This window comes from Pelmatolapia mariae, linkage group LG13 (genome assembly GCF_036321145.2).
Source record: "Pelmatolapia mariae isolate MD_Pm_ZW linkage group LG13, Pm_UMD_F_2, whole genome shotgun sequence".
Classification (NCBI taxonomy): domain Eukaryota; kingdom Metazoa; phylum Chordata; class Actinopteri; order Cichliformes; family Cichlidae; genus Pelmatolapia; species Pelmatolapia mariae.
The window spans coordinates 36,491,670-36,511,999 of record NC_086238.1 but is presented as its reverse complement, the minus strand read 5'-3'; the positions used below and the strand labels follow the sequence as shown (position 1 = coordinate 36,511,999).

Here is a 20,330-nt window from a genome sequence, read left to right as displayed (position 1 = left end):
ATAACTTATTCTTTTAACCTGCATTTGAGAGCGAGAGACAGACAGACGGAGGCTCCCAAATAGTAGATTTGGATAGACAGAAAAAGAAGAGGCAAATATCGAGAAATCCTACCAGAGGCTGGACAGAGCTGGACTGAAAGACAGCACAGAGGCACTAATCATGGCAGCACAGCAACAAGCTCTGAGGACAAGATCCAGAGAGCCTGTAACACCAGGCAAGTTTGAGTGCTTTCCCAGTTTTACTTGCTTGTGCACCTCGTGGAGCTGAAGCAGCATTACAGAGCCTGACTAATTATAATGAAACCAGTTATTTCAATTTATTGCTGCTGAAGGTACTTCTACAAGACTGGCGTAAAAACGCTCCTTTTCACATGATGATATTTCTATTACAAGCAGAAGCAATACAAACGGATCGAGTGGGACACCTAGTGTGCTGATTACCCCTTCAGCTTTTTTCTTTTACGTGAAAAGCACTGCGTCAAACAAAGTTGGTCCGCTAGCGCCCCAAAACAAAGAGACGGAATGCGGCGTGAAGAAGCGCTTTGAAGATATCTGGAGAGAAGTTTGGTCGTCTCTGTGTTTGTTTCTTTTCCTTTTTCAAAGGGCTTTGATTTTATTTTAGATATTAAAAAAACATGGCTGGTTAATATTTCATTATATATTTCTAGCAAGAACGTATTCTTCTGTCGTCATAGATGAACCGCCTTCAGCTGGAAATTACGGGTGGGCCTTGAAGGCAGCATTAATCCTCGCACCTTTTCATCACAGAGGTGTTTCATTTGTTTGAGTCGCCGCCGCTGGGGTGGCATTGGAGCTTTCTCTGAGGTCGGGGCAGAGGATAACTGCGTGTTTTTGCTGCGTGGAGACAGTTTCTGTCCGCTCCTTTTACATTTCCCTGCATGGGGGACATCCCAGCCTCAAAAATGAGCAGTTTGAACGCGTACAAAGAACCATTTGGTGAGTAAAATATCCATTTCACTGCTGTCCATGTCAGAGCGCCGTTGTTTCATTCATAACTGTGCTCAACAAGTGTCGTGAAAAGCTTCTTAAGATTTGTCACTATTGTTTATTTTTTATTAAAACGACACATGTTGCCACGTAAAATAATGCATTTGATCAGATTTCATCTTCATCTAAAGTATTTTGAACTTAATTCAATTCAATGTAGCGTCGTTTAGGATGGAAAGGAAGAGCAGCATCCGTTTGTTGGTTAACCACACAACCAAGAAAGTTTCCACAATTAGAAAAATTTCCTTATTCGACTAAGCGGAAAACCCGCTGGCCTCTGCGCTGGCATCTTATTTGCTGTCCAGTGAAGCTGTGGCGTGACGTGTGACCTTCACGCATTGAGCGGAAAAGAGTAGGCCACCACCAGTTCCACAGAACAAAGTCTAGTGGGCTAAGACAGATTAGAAAGAGGATCCGTTTGTGGTTTGTATTTCCGTGTTAGTGTCTCGGCTTATTTTGTGTTCTCTGGTAATCTCTTAAAGACTGCTTGTGCCGTTTGCGTGCTGTAACTGATGGCTTTATTGATTACTGATACGTGCTGTGCTTCACAGCATATTAAAAAGAACACATTCTGGTTTTAATCCTCCTTTACTTTTTAATAATCATTTATTCTGGTTTTGCTGTTTTGTTGTTATATCTATTTACATATTGACTGATAGTCATATGTGTCTTAGTAAGGTGTTGGGCCACCGCCATCTGCCAAAAACTCTCCAGTGCTTTCCTGCATTGATTCTCCAGGCCTCTGCTGTGAGGGTGGAATACCATTGTTTCAAATGATATGATGATGTGGTGGACAGCGCTGTCAGCTGGGTAGTAACTGAAGGCCACAGCTAACCTATTTGCTTTATTTAGTTTTTTATTACTGTAATTTAGCACTCATCAGGGAGGAACAGCATCCAGAATCTACTGTTGAGACCAGTCCAGCTGGACAGCATTTGCGATTCCATCAGATACACAGAAGCATCCCAGAACTGATTCCCTGCTCTGCTTCAATATAAACAAAGCAGTGTGTGTACTTCTGAAGGAAGCTGCATCACGCTGGATGGAGGAGACTCGGCTGGGCATGAGTCAGGCACACATCATTTGCTTTTGAATGGCTTGTTTGGAATATCAAGTTATGCACACTACCATAAAATATTAAAATAAGACTGAGCCTTGAGAATATCCCAAATACAGGTCTAAGACTGCAGGGTGTTCAGCTCCACTAACCAGTTAGTCGTCAGTGCTTCCCAGCAGCGTTATGGAGTTCATATGGTCTCTGGAGTCTCTAATCCTGGGGTCTGATGCACTTCAATATTACTGTTGACTGAGGTCTGTGATCGCAACTCTTTAGACGCATCTCCAAGCAGAATCCAAGCAGAGGGCAGGGATAGCTCAGTAAGTAGTGTTCGTCCCATGACTCGGGGGTTTGAATCCACTGAACGGCTACCCCGAGGTACCCCTGAGCAAGGTACCGTTCCTACACACTGCTCCCCGGGCGCTGGCTGCCCACTGCTTCACTGAGTGAATGGGTTCAATGCAGAGGACTAATTTCCCTACGGGGATGAATAAAGTATACATTATTAGAATCTGCAGCAGGTTCATGTCCTGGAGAGGTAGCTGATCACTGGAGTTATAGAAAGTGTTAAATAAATCATCTGAACAGTTTAGATCATTTGAAATGAATCTGAAAGTTTCAGAATGGTTTTGGTCCTGGAAGTGTCCGTGTTTTTAGTGGCGTGGCCCGTGACCTGAAACGAGTTTAACATGAACAAAAGGAAATCAGAATAGAAATGACTGGAAAATATTGTTTTCTGAACAGCTGGTTATGGCAGCTAATGTTAGGCTGGAGACCTTAAAATGACCCTTTGCCTCACATCACATGAGAGTTTAAGTTCAGAGAAGGTTTCACTGACACTGGCAGAAAAGATGTCCTCCTTCACTGACTCGTGGACGCCCAGCATATTAATAGCTGAGGTACATGGTAGGCTGACAGTCTCCAGTCACTACAGCTAAATGGCGTCTAAAATCTAAAATATTGGTATGCAACTGATTACGTAACAAGCTAATGAAACACCATAAACATCACCGAGGAGGAGCTCCACGGACACTAAAGCCCCGGTGACAATAAAGACGTCGTCAGCTGTTTGACTAAAGCGATCACAAAGAAGTCTGTAAAGAGAAGGAGAAAAAGGTCTTTCGACGAATCCTGTTACATGGCACCAAAATGAATATTTATCTCCAAATTACTTTGGCTTTCTTCTGTGAACAAACCACACTGTAGACCAGATGAAGCCGATCTTCTTGCGGACACTTTGATCCTTCTTTGTTGTCACCCATCACACTGACATTTGCCTGTCTGCTGTCTCACCTCACACACCAACAGTAACTCGTGGCGCATGCCTGCAGACGCAGCGTTCAGGCTCTGCTGTGTGATGTCCTTTAAGTGAAAACCACTTTGTTTTTCCTGCCTGTCAATACCCAAACCACTTTCACACACATCCTGTGTTTGACACGGGATGATGAACATGTTGGACTGTGGGTTAATGGCTGTTTGTCTACAATCCTATATGATCCAGGTATACACTGTAGGTCCCTTCACCATTACTAAACTGTAATTTAGAGCAGAGCTTGACTAACTCTGTAAGCTAAGCCAGGATGTGGAGCTTCAGTTCACGCAAAAGTGGTCACGATGTTGGAATAGGACATGAGTCAGGTTCAACTGCTTTTTAAAAACGCTATAAATTTGTATTTAAAAGGGGGAAAAATCCATGGACGCAGCCTGAAAAGGATCATGCAAACACTAAACATGTGAGTCATTTTAGTGCACAAGTTGTTCTTCCCCTTTAACACCAATGCAGAGAAAAACCACAGCTGCAAACAAAGTCTGATAATACGCAGTGACGCACTCACACTGTTGATACCTGTGGGTTTGCAGATGTGTCAGCAGTACCAGGGATATAACGTCTGTTGATTTTAGATTGTGATCAGATTCTGTATTTAGAATTATCAAACATCAGATCTTAAACTTGTTGCTAGCACTCTTGGTTAAAAGAAGAAGCTACTCCGTTTCTCGCTCTGAGTTCCTGTGTAAACCTCCACCGTTGGCCTTTGTTTTGGTAAAACTGGTCATCTGGTATTTTTGAAATTCTACATAATTAATCTCGTATTCCTATTTTCTATTCACATTACATGTACTCACATCGATTCACTCAACTGGAGTGAGTGAACATGGTGCTAATTGCTAGCTTGTTATTTTATGACGTAACTACCCATTAAGCTACCGTCGCTAGCACAGGATTGCAAATTGTCCACGTGTCTCATGGAAAGGAAAATAAATGTTACATCAGTAAGGCAAAGACTCAAAACCTTTTCAAATTTGATGATTGTTAAAATTAGTACTTGATTGGAAGGAAAAAAAGCAAATTTACTCTTGTGGGGTTTGACAAAGCGCTGGTCATCTGCAATACTGCATCTGTTTTTCATTTCTTTCTTAAATGAGAGAAGCTATATAAACCTATAAACTTAACCAACTATAAGAGAACAGACATCCGCTGAATAACTGAAGATAAAAATGTTGTAACACTTTTTTAATGGATCCAGTTTAAAGATGTGTAGCTCTAATGTGCAGCCATTGCATTAGAAATGAGCAGTGGCCCTGAGGGTGCACTCACTAATAAAATTAACTTGAACTGAAATGTTTATTTTAGCCAACTCAACATATTAACAGTTTTCTGCAGCAGTGTTGCCTTTTACTTGTATACATTTTTGTTTTTCATAGAATTTTAATCACTTTTTTAATCATGGGATAATGTAGGTGACACTCATAGGGATCATTTTCTGTGTAATTCATATGATCCACGAAACATCCCTTTTTAGATTGGTCCTACACTCCTTCATGTGAACACAGGGGAAACCCTGGGTTATCTGTGCACGTTGTACCAGCTATGTGTGACCAAGTATCCCAGTAGTCAAGATTAGGGTAAGTGAATCCAGATAACAGAAAGACACCCTGGGTATACTAATGTCACTCTGTAGCACAGGTCCCTGAAAATCTGTGTGCTGCAAACAGTGAGCAAAAAAAAAAGTACACACAAAGTAAACCGTATGCAAATTTTACACACCGCCAGTCTTTGCTGTCTACGTCCTGACGCCTACTCTGTACTAGAACCACATCTCACTTTCAGAAAAGAAAGTGAAAAGACTGGAAAGTTCAGTCCTTTTCTAAATGTTTTATGTCCCTTTTAATATATGCTTTAAAGGAGAGGTATAAACACTACGCCACCAGCTGAATTCCCTACAGTCCAGGAATATACACACTGAATGAAAGAGACACATGTACCACCCAGGGCCAGGTATGTTAGGCCGAGTTTTTACAAGGTGTGTGTATTTAGCTGCTTTCAGTCTAGACATGGCTGTGGCTTGGGTCAGGTATTGGCATGTCATTCACTTCCATTCATGTGTAGAAAGAAGCACATGACGGAGCACAGGCCTTCTACACAGGCTGCTTATCCTTTCACAGCACACATGGGTGGTCAAAAAGGAAAAAAGCTAGGTTCACCTGTGTGGAATTATGACCCTTAGCAATGTATTATGATGTGGTTTATATTTCATCTCTTGAACTTTATCCCGAGCATGCAGATACATGCTCTGCATTCCCAGAGAGGGAGAAACAATGCTCCACTGATCTGGGGTTCAACTTACACTTGATAACTGGGTGACTGGTCCTGCTCTATACTTAACACTCTCTACGACTCGGAGGTGCAAAGCGACGTTATATGCTGATAGTTTTGTCTTTTTTAACCATTAGTCACCTAATTTACAGACTCTGTGCTTCCAGGCAGCCATGACTGTATATTCATATTCGTGTGCTTCTGTTTATGGAAGTAAAACTTTGGTATCCAACAAATACTCAAATAAGATAATCGAGGAGGTTTTTATTATTGTTCCACGTTATTTTTGTCTCGTGTGGTAAATCTGGCACGTTGCTTTTGACCTTTCCAAAAATCCGATCTCACGTAGTACCCGGCTTAACTTCTCTGAAGGACATTATGATTGGAGGGTCAAAAAGATTTGTGTGGACCAATGAGAAGTGTTTCCCTTAGCAACACATGTTCTCTCCAAACTTGTCACACTCTGACATTTGAGCCCTTTCTCATCACATTTGAAGCCTGTGCTGCCTTAGCATCACTTCTATCGCACTGGGACACCCTTTCTTGTAGCTACTGCACATACAGAAGATCCATCAAATTTATGACGAGTGCTACTACATCATTCAGCAATCCACAACACTGCTGATTATAGAAGGCAGGAACAGCTTCCTCTCCACTGGCCCGTCGTTGGATCAGCTGGATAGTGTAGTGGTAAGACTACACACCTTCGGAGCGGGAATCACAAGTTCGATTCCCACCCGGTAAGGGTCCTGGCCAGACCCCCATGCTAAAACCAAGCCCTGGAATGGCGCGGCTATGTCTGCAGCTCGGACACTCTGTATAACTGTGTGGGTGACAAATAAAGGCTGTTTGTTTTTGATCCCCTCCTTGCTCCTCTCCAGGTCATCTTCTGATTTCAGGCCGTTTGTGTTGTTTTGGTTGCGATGCACCAGCAGCATTGAATGATAGTGCTGATGAGCAAAGCCTTTCTAGAAGCAGCACATCCAGAGGAAGCGATTAGGAATATGTAACAGAGTGAAACGTGAGCTGTAGGAGCCATATTTGGGTTGGTACCTGATGTGTGCCGCTAAACATTTTGAGTTTTTTGGTATGGTGTGTTTATGTGAAGGTATTTACGGTAGACGCATGTAATTAATGCCAGGTGTTGTTGTTCAGGAGGAAGCAAACAGTTTGTGAGCGCTGTTATGATAAATGGTGTTGGAATAAAGACTTGAAAGTACGGCTGGAGTTATTGGATAAGTTCATCCCAGTGACATCACGTCGCCCTCGCCAACGAACACCTGAGTGGTTTCAAGCGCAGGTTTAGCCTCTACATGAGTAATTAAGTTAAATATCTGCTGCGTGCTCAGTTTAAGGAAACATTTGAAGTTGGATGAATGATTTACAAACACTGAATGTGATGTTTAACGCCAAGGCGAGAGCCAGCATGTCCTGTGTGTGTAGTCTTGATTGTTATTCATGTATGTAGGAGGTCTGTATTACAGACAGTCATTGATCACTGATCGAACAACCACTGCAGTTCAGTTCTGATTGACACTAAATGACCTTCTTCACTCTTTGTTGAGTTTGTTCTGAACTGAATGTTGCAACATAGAAAACTGTACCCTGCTGTGTACACGTGCTGAGCATTTTAACAGTGGCACAGTTACACCTCAGGTGGGTCACATGTCTGAATTTAATACAAAAATGGCAACACTGATTGTTTTACATCAAAACAAAAGAACTCTTTATATTTTCAAGTTTGCTTCCTAATCTGTGATCATGAAAGTGTGAAACGTAACCCAGACTATGATCGGTCCAACAAGTAGCTGCAGTCTCTAAACCTTAAAGAAATCTGGAAAAACAATGAAAAGACTCAAAACTAATAAAACCAGCAAAGCATGCATGTGACATGAACTCAAGTTAGCAGGAGAAAGCTGCAGTATTAGGAGTATTTTTCTGCAGCTATATACATAGTTCAGGGAGTCATCGGCAAGTCCCATGACTGAATCGTTTTCATTTAGCTATGGAAATGCATATTAGCACATCCAGCTTTGGTGCTAGGAATCCAGTCATATAAACAGAAACTTTTTTACAGTAATCAGGTGACATCAGAATTTCTGACATTAAGCAAACATTGCCCTGTTTGATTTTTCACAACCACAATTTTTCCATAACGAGAAATCCACAGTCACTGCAAGACCTGAGTTGTATACGTAATAAGTACATATAATCATGTGACATTAAAGAGAGTGATATCCAGGAAGTGCAGCGTCATACACTGAAAAATACCACTTGGCGTTACTAAGCCTGTGCTATATGGTGAGCTGAGCTCTCAACTTTAATAAGATAATAATGACTATTAGGTCAATTGTCTGAAACACTGCAGATGATATACTGACTGATCAGCTGATGGTGGAGCACTCAGTGTCATCAGAAACAAGTTCTTTCTGATGAAGAAAGTTATTAAATTCAAGAGAGGACTTTTTAGCAAGCGTAAAGGAAAGGCAGCGTTTCTCTGGTTTGTGCCATCACTTTGGTTTCCCACACCTGCAAAGATACAAAACTGAAGCTCAGCCTAAAAGAGAGTTTCATTACAGTCGGGGAAACCGCAATTTTTAGGGTTTTTAAAATGATGATTATTATTTCCAGCTAATGTCATAACACAAGGCTGGGCAATACGGCACATGTAATCTGCATGATAACACATGCACACACACACGCACGCACGCACACACAGGTCGTGGCTGTGGAACAGGCACGTGTACAAATATGTGCTTTAGCATCAGGATGTATCTTATTAACTAAATGTCCAATACTGTGAATAGCTTTCTATATCTAAGCGTAGGAGTCAGGTTATTGTTCTGGGTATATGTTGGTCTCTTTGTAGAACTGTAACAGATTCATGAGAATGCTTTGTTTTCCTTTACAAACCTTCATCAAAGAGCTGTTCATTACTGTGGGAAACTTTCATTTACACACCTGCTTCTTATCACAATAAAAGAGTTCAATAAATATTTGTTGGACTTTGTTTTACTCATTTTTTTCTTAAATACTTGACAACTTATTTGGTTAGTAAATAGTTACAGTCATTTTTCATTTATTTTGTCAAACCACTGTAACTGCCCCTGATGTCAGCTACGATGCAAATGTTTTAGTGTCTCATCAGAGAGCTGAGTAGGAAGAGAAAAGGACAGAGTGGGAAGTCGTGAGTTTGAGTCATTTTGGCTGTGCGTCTTTTTCCCCTTGACATTGTTGTCTAAATAGAGAATGTTTTATTTGTTTTGGTCAAGCCAGCTTTTATTTTGGAAATGTTTTTCGACCATGACCTGACATTGAGAAAAAAACCCAACATCAGAGCATTTGCTGGAAAAATGTTTGTTTAAAGTTGTCCTAAAATTTGATGATGATTATCATCATCATTATTATTATTATTATTATTACTAAATACAGTTCTTTAAAAAACAGTTTAAATCTGAGCGAAAACTGCCAAGATGACTCCTGATATTTGAACAAGTCTCCATCCTGATCCGCTGCTGTTTGACTGGAAATGTGTAACGTACATATTTCATTACTTGACTCTTGTTGTTATCCTCCATGGATGTCGTATGACTTTAAACCGAAACACACTATGTAGCTCTGCATGTTTTGTTTTTTTGTACACACGTAAGTTATCTGCTGTAACCCAAGAAAGACCAGCGCAGGACTTTATTTGGCCTGAGTGCAGTGCGGTGCTGAAAAGCCGTCTTTGTGCTGCTCTCTGTGCTTGTAAAAAATCTTCCTTCTCAGAGCTGAGGCTGTTGGAGTTCAGAGTTGTCCTCGAACAATATTCAGATTGTTTCAGAGGAGTTTTGCACTGTTATCAGGTGACTTTACCTTTTTTCTTGTATGTTTAGGAAAACTACATGTAAACTCAGACTTTGCACTTTTTTACTTATAATGTAGTTACAGACTGTTCAGGACACACGTTTTCATACTCTTTCAAATGACCTTTTACCCAGTGCAGCCCGCCGCGGCACAGCGCGGCACGGCTGTCTACGTCACTGCTTCTAATCGTTTCTCTGTGACTGTGGCCGTCTCTGTGGTGTAGGAAGTAGATCAAATGAGTAATGGTGACCACATCAACATTCACTCTATTAAAGCCTCTTCCTTTTTTCGGAAACAGACAGAAGCAGCTCTGAACCTGTGGAGGACACAGACACCACCAGCTTTGTGGCAGAATTTGTGAGCAACCTTCTCATTATTCTCTTCTCCAGCCGTCTGTTTAACTCTCTCATTGTCTTGACTTGTCTCCTATGTAGTTTGTTTTGTGCTGATTTCTCATTGTTCTTCCTTAGAGTCTTACAGTAATCTGCTAAGAAATGTACCATAACTGAACACAGTGTGCTGTGATTGCTAGTGCCCGAGGGCTCATCAGAGAACAAGTTGCAGCAGGCTGTCTTTGCACACACCAGAGTCATTTTCTTCCTCAGTTACAGTCTTTATCTCATGAAGAAAGAGAATAGGAAGCTTCCAAAGTAGACAACCTTTTTCTTGTTCAGGTTTCTCTCTTCAGTTCTGTTTGCTTTTCATATTGTCATGTCTGTGTTTGTCTGTCCCACAGTCCTTGGAGGCCAATTATCCCGTGCAAGTAACAGATCCCCATGGTGAGTGAGGGCTTTGGCCTGCTGTGTAAAGGATTTATGGATATTTATTCTGTCATTAAAATAGTACAAACTGGATTTTATGTAAAAGTCAGTTTTAAGAAATGGAAAATTTAACTAATTTATCTTAAATTTCATTTTAATTTTTCAGAAAAATGTGAAGTAAAGATTTCAGTCTTTTTATTTGAGATGTTTTGGTTTTTTCGAGAACTTGGATCTAATGTTTTACATAATAAAATACGTGATAAAGGAGAAACTTGGGTATTATTCAGGCAGTACAAATTCATGGCTTTGGCCATCTAATACATGAATTAATGCTGTTGGGTTTGTAAGAAATCCTTTCACTCTAGTAAAGCTCTGAACGACTTTGGTGTCTCTGTCCGGTGCACAGCCCCGTCTGTCCACCTGCTTTAAGCATTACATCACCGTCTGCTTGTTAACAAAGTCAAAGTTTGGCTAAAATGCAGAAACAAGGGACCTCGTCACCTGCAGACAGGAGCAAGATCTTTTCAAAACGAGGGAGCTCCATCGATTTACTATGTTAGAATTTTTTTTGTCCTAACAGATTTTTACCAACAATTCTGACATCAGTCTGGTAGGACGTCTCAAACATTCAGTTTATACGAATGAAGATAAACTTACAGTCAGAAGGCCGGTGTCAGAATGATGGAAAGATCCAAATATGTAGAAGCCGCTCATGAAGCACCACAGTATCAGTCGACGTGGTGGTGCCAGTGGAACCAGACCAGTAGGAACCCGTGTTTAGTGGTGATGTGAGTACTGATAGGAGTTGCAGGATGAGCTCTGATGTGTACCAGTACCAGTGGATAGTGACCTAACCGCAAAAGCAGCTTAAGAAACGGGATATTGTTCAGTGTCAAAGTCAGGCGACTGATGTCAACCCAACAGAACCTGCTGTTTGGTTATTACCACTCGAGTCAGAAGACCGACACACAAGCAGAAGCTGACGGCAGCTGCAGCAAAAGTCTGCTAGAGCTAAAATTTTAACATTCTTACAGCAACCAACTCAAAGTACCACTGATCTAAAAGGATGTACTGATGGCATTTTGGATGCAGTTGTGTCTATAATGCTGAATAAATGAAGACCCGGTGGCCTTTCTGGCTGTTGATTTATACCTGGCCACAGTTGGAGCATTTTCTTCGGTTACTGTGAAAGATGTTTGATCGTGTTGTTCACTGAAAACTGTATTTGTATTGTACACATGTATTCATTTTGACCGTAACGCACTCATGTAGTGATGTGTTTCCAGCAGACGCTGTGACACTGCACCTAAGTTCGATGCCCTCGAGATACCTGAGTCCCTCCTCAGAAGACAGAATAAGACAGGTCAGCATTACTAGCTCTGATGCACGTGACACACTTTTGTCCCAGGGTTCAACAGATGAGGTACGGAGGCCAGCGACAGTCCTTGGTAACAGTTCATTATGGTCCACATGCATTTAATACATGTACATTTCACATGGCACGACACTACTGAACACAAAATGATTCACTTTCAACGTGTCTGTTTTACCTGATTACAACAGGGTGAACCATGGGCTGTAAGTTGTTTACATTAGGATACTATAATGCCACAAGAAACTGCCATTCTCTACATCAGGGGTGTCAAACATAAGGCTCGGGGGCCAGAACTGGTCCGGCAAAGACTCCAATCTGGCCCACTGGATGTTTAAACTGTATATAATGAAGACCTCCCAACAGCCACTCACAGTGCATGAAATGTCTTTAAATTATAGATTATTTCTTACAGTTTAAGATTTATTGTATTTACTACAGCAGCATTTCTTTATCATGTTGAAAAACTGAGGTGTACTGTTGAAACTGTGCTTCTTTGTCTTACATAAAGATATGTGAGTGAGCCGTTGTGTTTCACTGGTCTGGCCCACACTACATCAAATCAAGCTGTATATGGCCTGTAATGTAAAATGAATTTGCCTCGTCTACATTGTGATATTTTGTGAGCAGTAATTGAATTGCTCATGTTTCTAGTGCAGCGCTCACTGACTATGAAAACCAAAGCTGTTTTATTCCCTACATGCCTTTCACAGGTAACAAGTCCATAGGAACTGAGAGTAAAGCATGATGTGCACTGTACTGTTAGACACTGCTAGCTCTTTATTAAACACTGATGCAATGCTTTGCTTCTTCATTCCTTACACAAAGTGATTTGTTATACTGCTTTTGCACAACTGTGTGGCCCGTGCAGTTACTAACAACACGTTTCCTATGACCACATATCAGCACAGGGAGGACACACCGTCAGCACGGACCAGTGCTGTGGTGTCCTTCCATCCTACAAACCTGGATCTCTCCCTTTGTTCCCTGTTGTGCTTGAAGAGAACACAGTGGCAGCATGGCAGTGCACTGGTTAGATCCTCTGAAAATACAACCACCAACAACCAAACATTATTCACCAGATCTAAAGATGTGACACAGAGCATAGTCTGTGAGAACCTTTTATTTTAAGCTGTGATTATACAGGATGTGGTTTGGTCTCAGTGAAGGTGCAGCTGTGAACTTTGCTAATAACAGAGACCGAGCACAGAGAGTAGGACGAGCGCTCACATGACTCCGTTTCAGGGCGCTCTCTGAAACAGTGCTGCTGCTGTCGTTAGCGAGCTTAAAGAGGACCGAAGATTTGACCCATTCCAGTCTATTCCAGTCTGTCTCCACTGGTGAAATATTCACATCCCTCCAGCACAGCGTCTCAACTCTCTGCTCGACCTTGATGTTACTGTGCAACATGGCTTATGTTGAGACATGTTTTATTAGCACCAGCCAGGAAAAAGCATCACACCTAAACCTCTGATCTACACTTGCTGCCGAGTGAAGCCTAAACCTGCTCTAACTGAACTGCAGCGACTACTGAAGGCAGTAAATTTACCACAGTATCAAAACAAAAGCATTGTGAAGCATTACAACCACAACGATTGTAGGGAATGTAAACGTTTCACATTTTTAACTATTTAAAGCAGGCTAGGAGCAAATGTTTGCCTCAGTCCCAGGAATGGTCATAATCCTTTCTCTTATGACACCGGGACATGGACTACAGTGAGGATTAATGGTCCATATTGTCTTCATCCACAGCATGCTAGTCTCCACAATCCAGTTGAGGAATATACCTGCTAAATATGTACATAGAATTAGAGTTACTAGCTATAGTGCTGCAATACAATCTACAACGTCGCTCCACACCGGACACTTTACCAAAAATATAACTGCACATCACGGCCATGCAGAACGTCTGTTTGGTACATGCACTGCAGTATTTTTAACACCAAAAAGATCAAATGAAATCTATTAAGCTGTAATTCTATCTTGCTTACTCACTCCACTAATGCAGTAATTAGAGTTTGCAAGTATGGGCATATACTGCTTTCTCATTTTCATGGCTTTGACAGCACATGTATAGACTTTCTGCATTTCAGGAACTATTGTTCAGGATGCATTAGCACTAAGCCCAACACAAAAGTGGATGTGAGGCATCAGCAGGAGAAATGTAAAAACTCTGGGATACAAACACTCACACATGCCCGTGTGTAGCAAATGTTTTGTCTTTTACTGCAGCGGCTCTGCAGTTACCTGAGCAAAGTACAGCAGCTTGAATAAGCGTTATGATTTTTAAGTATAAAGGGTTGCTTTAATAACTGTCCTCCGTAAAAGATCTCCTCACTACTTGGCTGCGTATGTTTTCCACGACTCATGAAAAGGTCATTGATAATATTTGGTTGCGACCGACCACTCCAAACAATACTCAAAAACAATGTCTCCACCTTGAGTTAATGGTAGTATTTGCTAAACAGATGTATACTACACACCAGCACCTGCAAAATGACACAGAATGGAAGCACTGGGCGTACGGGCTGCCCTGCTGAGACACCAAGCAAATCCCATCATCCACAGACATACATTTGGATTTAGCAAAGTAGTGGGACAGTGAATGTAAAGTTGTTCTTTGCAGCACTCATTTTCACATACCCTCAGCGATGTTTGTAGTACTGGGGAAAAGTGACCAGCCCACAGCAGCATGTGCCTACCATTCATTCTTTGTGTTTCTCTGTTTGCAGCCAGTGGAAGATGTGGAAGAGTGCACTTGCCCCACTTCTTCTTCACCAGGTAAGTCAGCTACTCGTGCTGAACTCTATAAATGAAAATATCAGAAGGAACTGAAATACCGCTTATCAGACTAACAGCAATTTTACTCTTTGATTTAAATTTGGCAGTAATAATCATATGATGGTTACACTTTGGGAGAGGAGTTTGAACACACCACAGTTTGGCTCTTCACGATGAGCACTGTGTTGTACCCAATACAACTAGAAGAATAAGTGACTAAATTATTAAAAAGGACCTATTCTGCTACTTTCAGCTTCATGCTCATTTCTTTCACTCTGCTTGAGCTTTGCATAATTGAGTTCAGAAAGCTTGGGATGACACAGTGGTGCAGTGTTTAGCCCCGTTGTCTCACAGCAGGAAGGTTCTGGATTTGAGTCCTTTCATTGTGGACTCGCGTACACCAGTGGGCGTATTCCAGCTTCCTCCCGCAGTCCAAAGACATTTAAGTGTGAATGGTTGTCTCTCTAGCCAGGTTGCACTCCTGCCTTTCACCAGTGAAAACTGGGATCATCCAGAGCCCCTTTGCAACACCCTTCACTCTCCTTTTGTGACACTTTTATTCTGATTAGCTGTAAACAACAAAGGCTTGTCGGTGGGGCTTCTCGTGCTTTGAGCAGAGCTGTTGACTATACTGTTGAACATAGCGGTTTTTTTTTTTTTTTACTCTACCTGAGCACTCAGTGCTCTACATAACATGCTTCATTCACCCATTCATACAAGTACTTTGTTCTATGCTTAAAGCTTTCTAACAGTGGGGTTAGTATCTGGCGTGCAGACTGGAGCAGACCAACCTTCCAATGAGAAGGTGACCTGCTCTACCTCGCCACCCAGACTAAAGCAGTTTGATAAGCTTTTTGCCTCAAAGGGATTACTTGGATGTTATGAAACCTTTTCCATGTTAAATGTGGGTTTGTTTTTCATCGTAACACTGACAAGCTAAATAGTTCCACTTTAAAAATGTTATTTGGTAATGTGCTTGAGCTAACTCAATCTTCCTTGTCCATCTCTGAGTTCAGACTATCCCAAAGAACTACAGTTTATAACGAACCCCTGTGAGAAGTGCTTCTGCCCGGCACCCCCTCCCAAAATCAGCGACCTCATGAACGACAAAGATCTGCTGGACTTGCTGCGGCTCAAATTGGATCCAAACCACTGCACCATCAAAAACTGGAAAAACTTTGCGAGTCGTTGGGGGATGAGCTATGACGAACTGACCCTGCTGGAGCATCGGACCCAGGGTTCCTTGTCCCACAGCCCCACCCAGGAGTTCCTGTTACGCTACAACCAGAAGACGGTCACTGAGCTCACTGAACTTTGCCGCATCTATCAGCGCATTGATGTGCTGCGACTGCTGCAGAGCTGGATAGAGAAGGATTGGCCGTCGCGCTGGCAACACACACATTAATCAATTTGACTCTTAATCTTTCAGGGTTGTACTTGATTTCCTAATTTTCATAAGCTTTGATACATGCTACCAGTTTTTTGTATCTTTAGTAAATGAACTTGTGAAATGGATAAAACAATGCTGTCGAACCTGTCTGTAGAGAATATTGCACAGTACTGACCTCACGCTGTTCTGGATATAGTGAATACAATGCAAAGTCACGGATCTGATCGGTGCATGCAGATCACCAATATATTTCTTACTTGTGACCTGACATTGGCACACCTGCCGCAGATTCTGAGTCTTCGGAGCAGTGTTAAAAATTGAAAAAAAAAAAGTTGGATTATTCAAATTCGAGCAATGATGTTGATGTCAATGCTGCAAAATTTCATTTTCTTACTTTCTGTTTTTCAAAGGCTGTTTAGATATTTTCATAATACCTGGGCAGAAACATGTCACTGTGCAATGCAACTCAACAACAAGAACAGTAATTAAAGCACAAAACACTGGAGTTGGACACTGAAATAGCGTCACCATAATGGGACAGTTTATACATAGTGATTCCACTGACTTGTTCATTAACACAGCGGTCCCCGGCCTTTTTGGCTCCACGGACGGTTTAATGTCAGACAATGTTTTTATGACCGGCCTTTGAGGTGTGGCGGATAAATACAACAAAATAGAATGATCCGACCGAGACAAAAACGCAGGTATTTTGTAAATATAATAATAAACGCGAATTCACTGTGTAACTTTATTAGCAGCGTCCTCCTGAAATACACCAACAACATTGAGAGTAACATCCTCCTCTCTGGTTGCTATGGAAACGCGTAAATATTTCTTTCAAAAGAAGACGCGGAACTACAACACGGAAAAGACCCAGGGAAACCGAGTTCACGATAACAACCCTGAAAACCACAAATTTCACACCCTCAACTCTCTCGGCCCGGTACCACATGACTCAGACCGGTACCGGGCCGTGGACCGGGGGTTGGGGACCGCTGCGGTAACAGACATAAATTTCACACTTAGTTCTGAGACAGTGTATCCATACATCTGATGGTTTCCTGAGTTCTTAAGGGAAATGTTTTTCCCCCCAATACCCAGAAGTACTCATTCCTGTCAACCTTCACTGTCTCCGTTTTTCTGTTCAGCTAAATATGAAAAAGGGAAATCCTGATGATTTCAGAAACACTAGCATGGCTCTAGGTGCAGAGAATCCCCCCCAAACACCTTTTTTTTTTTTTAGGATTTTCTATTGGTGTGGGTTTCTGTTTGGGGGTTTTGGGGGGAAAACATGAGCCCATGTTAACAGGATCCACTTCATAACTTTTTGAATACTAATCTTTAGCATAAATAAAGCTGAAAGTAGAGCCATGGTATAAACATTAGATTATTGGAATCAAACACCTTTTGTAAAATTACCCAAAGAAAATAATCTGTAAACTAAAAAGCATGCATACAAAGTATTTTTAAGAGCTTTTGTTTTATCAGTATGAAATAAACATGTAAAAAACTTGTCAATGTTTTTGTCATTTTAAAATATTGAATTGCAATATCAGAACAATCTCAAAGGTGTGTTCCATAAACTGATACAAGAGCCTCAAATGATATTCATTAGTGAGTATCACATAATTTAGTAATCATTGTATTTACCTTAATGTGATGTAATGAGGTTGTTAGAATTTTATATTCAACATATCAAGTGGTATGGCAGGAATGGACCGTGGGTTAAATCACTTGTATGGAGGGATGTTTCAACAATTAGATAATATCTCTGGCTTTAATTACTGGACAGTCTTCTTTTTGCTCTAGTAGTACAATGTTAGAAAATTGCACATTATTTCAAAATTGTTAATGATGAGCTAAAGCATATTTGAAGTATTGTAATGATTTATTGAACAAAGAGTAACACATTCACACAATTCATTTATCCTTTAAAATATTTAGTAAAGCACTTGCTAGACAAAGTTTATGGTGATCACAAGCAATACTGAAAAGTAAAGTAATGTAATTTCAAATTAACATTTAGAAAAAGCTTATAAATAACAGGAAAATATACATAGATTGTATCAACAACTCAACTCTATTAGGCTAAATTATTATTAAAATTACAACAAGATGGACAATTTAGCATGGATTAGTTACAGCTAGTCTCTCTTTTTATGTCACAAACTAAAACATGAAAATCAGTTAAGCTGCATGTATTCATACATTTATGGACTGGAGCTTCATTTATCAGGCCAACCTTTGAACGATCAGTTGGCATCAGAATCCTTGACATTAAGGCCAAGCATATTAGAAAGGCTCAGTGAATATTTGTCTTTTTCGTCTGATGTAGAAATATCAGGTACGGTCAGCCCCAGCGTAGACTCTGATTTGTCTACTTTGAAAGTACCTCCTCTGACCAAAGACGCATCTCCTGCACCTGTAGATGTATTAGCATCAAGACCTGCGCCAGTGTGTTGTAGGTCAATATCAGTTTTCTCTTCTGTTGGTGACGCATTCACTGTGGACGCCTTTTCTCTTGCGATTTTCAATCTCTCCAAAATGTCAATCTTTTCTCCTCCTTTTGCTGTTGCATTCACTACTGGCAAGCGGATTCCTTTACTGAAAACATAATCCTTCTCCTCCCAGTCAGATTTTATTGAGCTCAGTGCATCAGTAATTCCTCCAATGCCATCAATGTTGGTTTGGGGCAGTCTGTGGAACTTGAATACAGGAACCTCCACCACATCAGAGTCAGAGCCACTCCCCTCAAGATCTGCACTGGCATTAGTCTCAGGAGATTTTGTTTTAGATCCAAAAAGACTGAACTTTGGGAATTTGAAATGTGGCATCTTGGATTTTTCAAGACTTGCATCTACATCTGGAGCTTTCACATCTACATCAGGTCCTTTAATATCACCTACATTTGGTGCACTCAAATCTACTGCAGGAACAGAGATGTGTGCATCTGTTGTAGGCATATCTGTGCTGACTCCAGGTACCTTAATTCCAGCCTCAACTGTGGGATTAATACTGGGAGCTTCTACTTCAGGACTTGAAAGATCAAGTTTTGGATGATTGTAATGTGGCATTTTAAAGTCACCAAGGTGGGTATTCAAATCCAGATCTGGAGTTTTCAACTGGATATTGGAATCTTTGAGATCTGCTTTTGGCAGGTTGACATCCAAATTTGGAGATTTCACATTGGCATCAGGTGCTTCTAGTTCAATTTTTGGCATACTCGTGTCTATGTTTGGTGCTGAGAGACTACCACCAATTTTTGGTGTTTTCAAGCTGAGATCAGATGACTGGAGGTCAGCTTTTGGCAGATGTAGACTGGGTGCCTTGATATCAGTTTCAGGCAAACCAACATTCACATTGGGACCTTCAATGTTAGTTTTTGGTGCAGAAAGATCAATACCAGTTTTAAGACCAGCATCAATGCCTGGAGTACCAATATCTCCCTCAATTTTGGGGGCTGAGAGACTCAAGTCTGATGCTTTTAGTTCAACATTGGGTGCTGTCAAGTCTGCATTGGGTAACTTTGCATTTACATCAGGAACAGATAGACCTAGATCTGGACTTTGTAGATCAGCATCAACATCAAGATTTGGTCCTTTCACTTTTGGCGCCGATGTGCCAAACTTTGGCCACTTTATTTGGGGAAGCTTGATTTTTCCTGCATGGGCATCGACCTCTGGAGCTTGAATGTCTACATTGGGGCCTTTTAGATCACCTTTCGGTAAATTTACGTCAAGATCTGGTGCATCAAGACCACCATTAACTTTTGGTGCAGACAAGGAGAGAGGTTCCGCTCTGAGGTTTACATTAGGTGCATTCACTTCAGCTTTTGGTGTATCAAGACTTGCATCAATATTAGGTGTTTTTAAATCAGCATCCACACTGGGACCCTGGACTTGTGATCCTTTGAGTTTGGGAAATTTAAATTTGGGAAACTTCACCTTTGCATCAGGTGCATCAAGATCAAGATCCGGTGCATCAAGACCACTATTAACTTTTGGTGCAGAAAGATCAATACCAGTTTTAAGACCAGCATCAATGCCTGGAGTACCAATATCTCCCTCAAGTTTGGGGGCTGAGAGACTCAAGTCTGATGCTTTTAGTTCAACATTGGGTGCTGTCAAGTCTGCATTGGGTAACTTTGCATTTACATCAGGAACAGATAGACCTAGATCTGGACTTTGTAGATCAGCATCAACATCAAGATTTGGTCCTTTCACTTTTGGCGCCGATGTGCCAAACTTTGGCCACTTTATTTGGGGAAGCTTGATTTTTCCTGCATGGGCATCAACCTCTGGAGCTTGAATGTCTACATTGGGGCCTTTTAGATCACCTTTCGGTAAATTTACGTCAAGATCTGGTGCATCAAGACCACCATTAACTTTTGGTGCAGACAAGGAGAGAGGTTCCGCTCTGAGGTTTACATTAGGTGCATTCACTTCAGCTTTTGGTGTATCAAGACTTGCATCAATATTAGGTGTTTTTAAATCAGCATCCACACTGGGACCCTGGACTTG

General features: G+C 41.2%; 1 protein-coding gene across 2 annotated transcripts; it reads left to right on the top strand.

The window, feature by feature from the left end:
* The first annotated feature begins 801 nt into the window (after positions 1-801).
* On the top strand, positions 802-17,323 carry edaradd (EDAR-associated death domain). Of its 2 annotated transcripts, none has more exons than XM_063491629.1 (6): positions 802-957; positions 9,805-9,863; positions 10,243-10,285; positions 11,557-11,630; positions 14,372-14,420; positions 15,437-17,323. In XM_063491629.1, the coding sequence occupies exons 1-6, from the start codon at positions 900-902 to the stop codon at positions 15,823-15,825; spliced, it is 672 nt and encodes a 223-aa protein (XP_063347699.1). In that variant the 5' UTR covers positions 802-899; the 3' UTR covers positions 15,826-17,323. The 2 variants fall into 2 exon arrangements, with proteins under 2 accessions (XP_063347699.1, XP_063347698.1); XM_063491628.1 differs by having other exon boundaries at positions 11,554-11,630.
* Positions 17,324-20,330: the final 3,007 nt, after the last annotated feature.

Excerpts from the sequence above, each read along its gene's own strand:
- edaradd (XM_063491628.1), top strand. The coding sequence starts at position 900 with ATGGGGGACATCCCAGCCTCAAAAATGAGCAGTTTGAACGCGTACAAA. Across the intron at positions 958-9,804 it reads CGCGTACAAAGAACCATTTG|ACAGAAGCAGCTCTGAACCT; the intron begins GTGAGTAAAATA and ends TTTCGGAAACAG. Across the intron at positions 14,421-15,436 it reads CCCCACTTCTTCTTCACCAG|ACTATCCCAAAGAACTACAG; the intron begins GTAAGTCAGCTA and ends CTCTGAGTTCAG.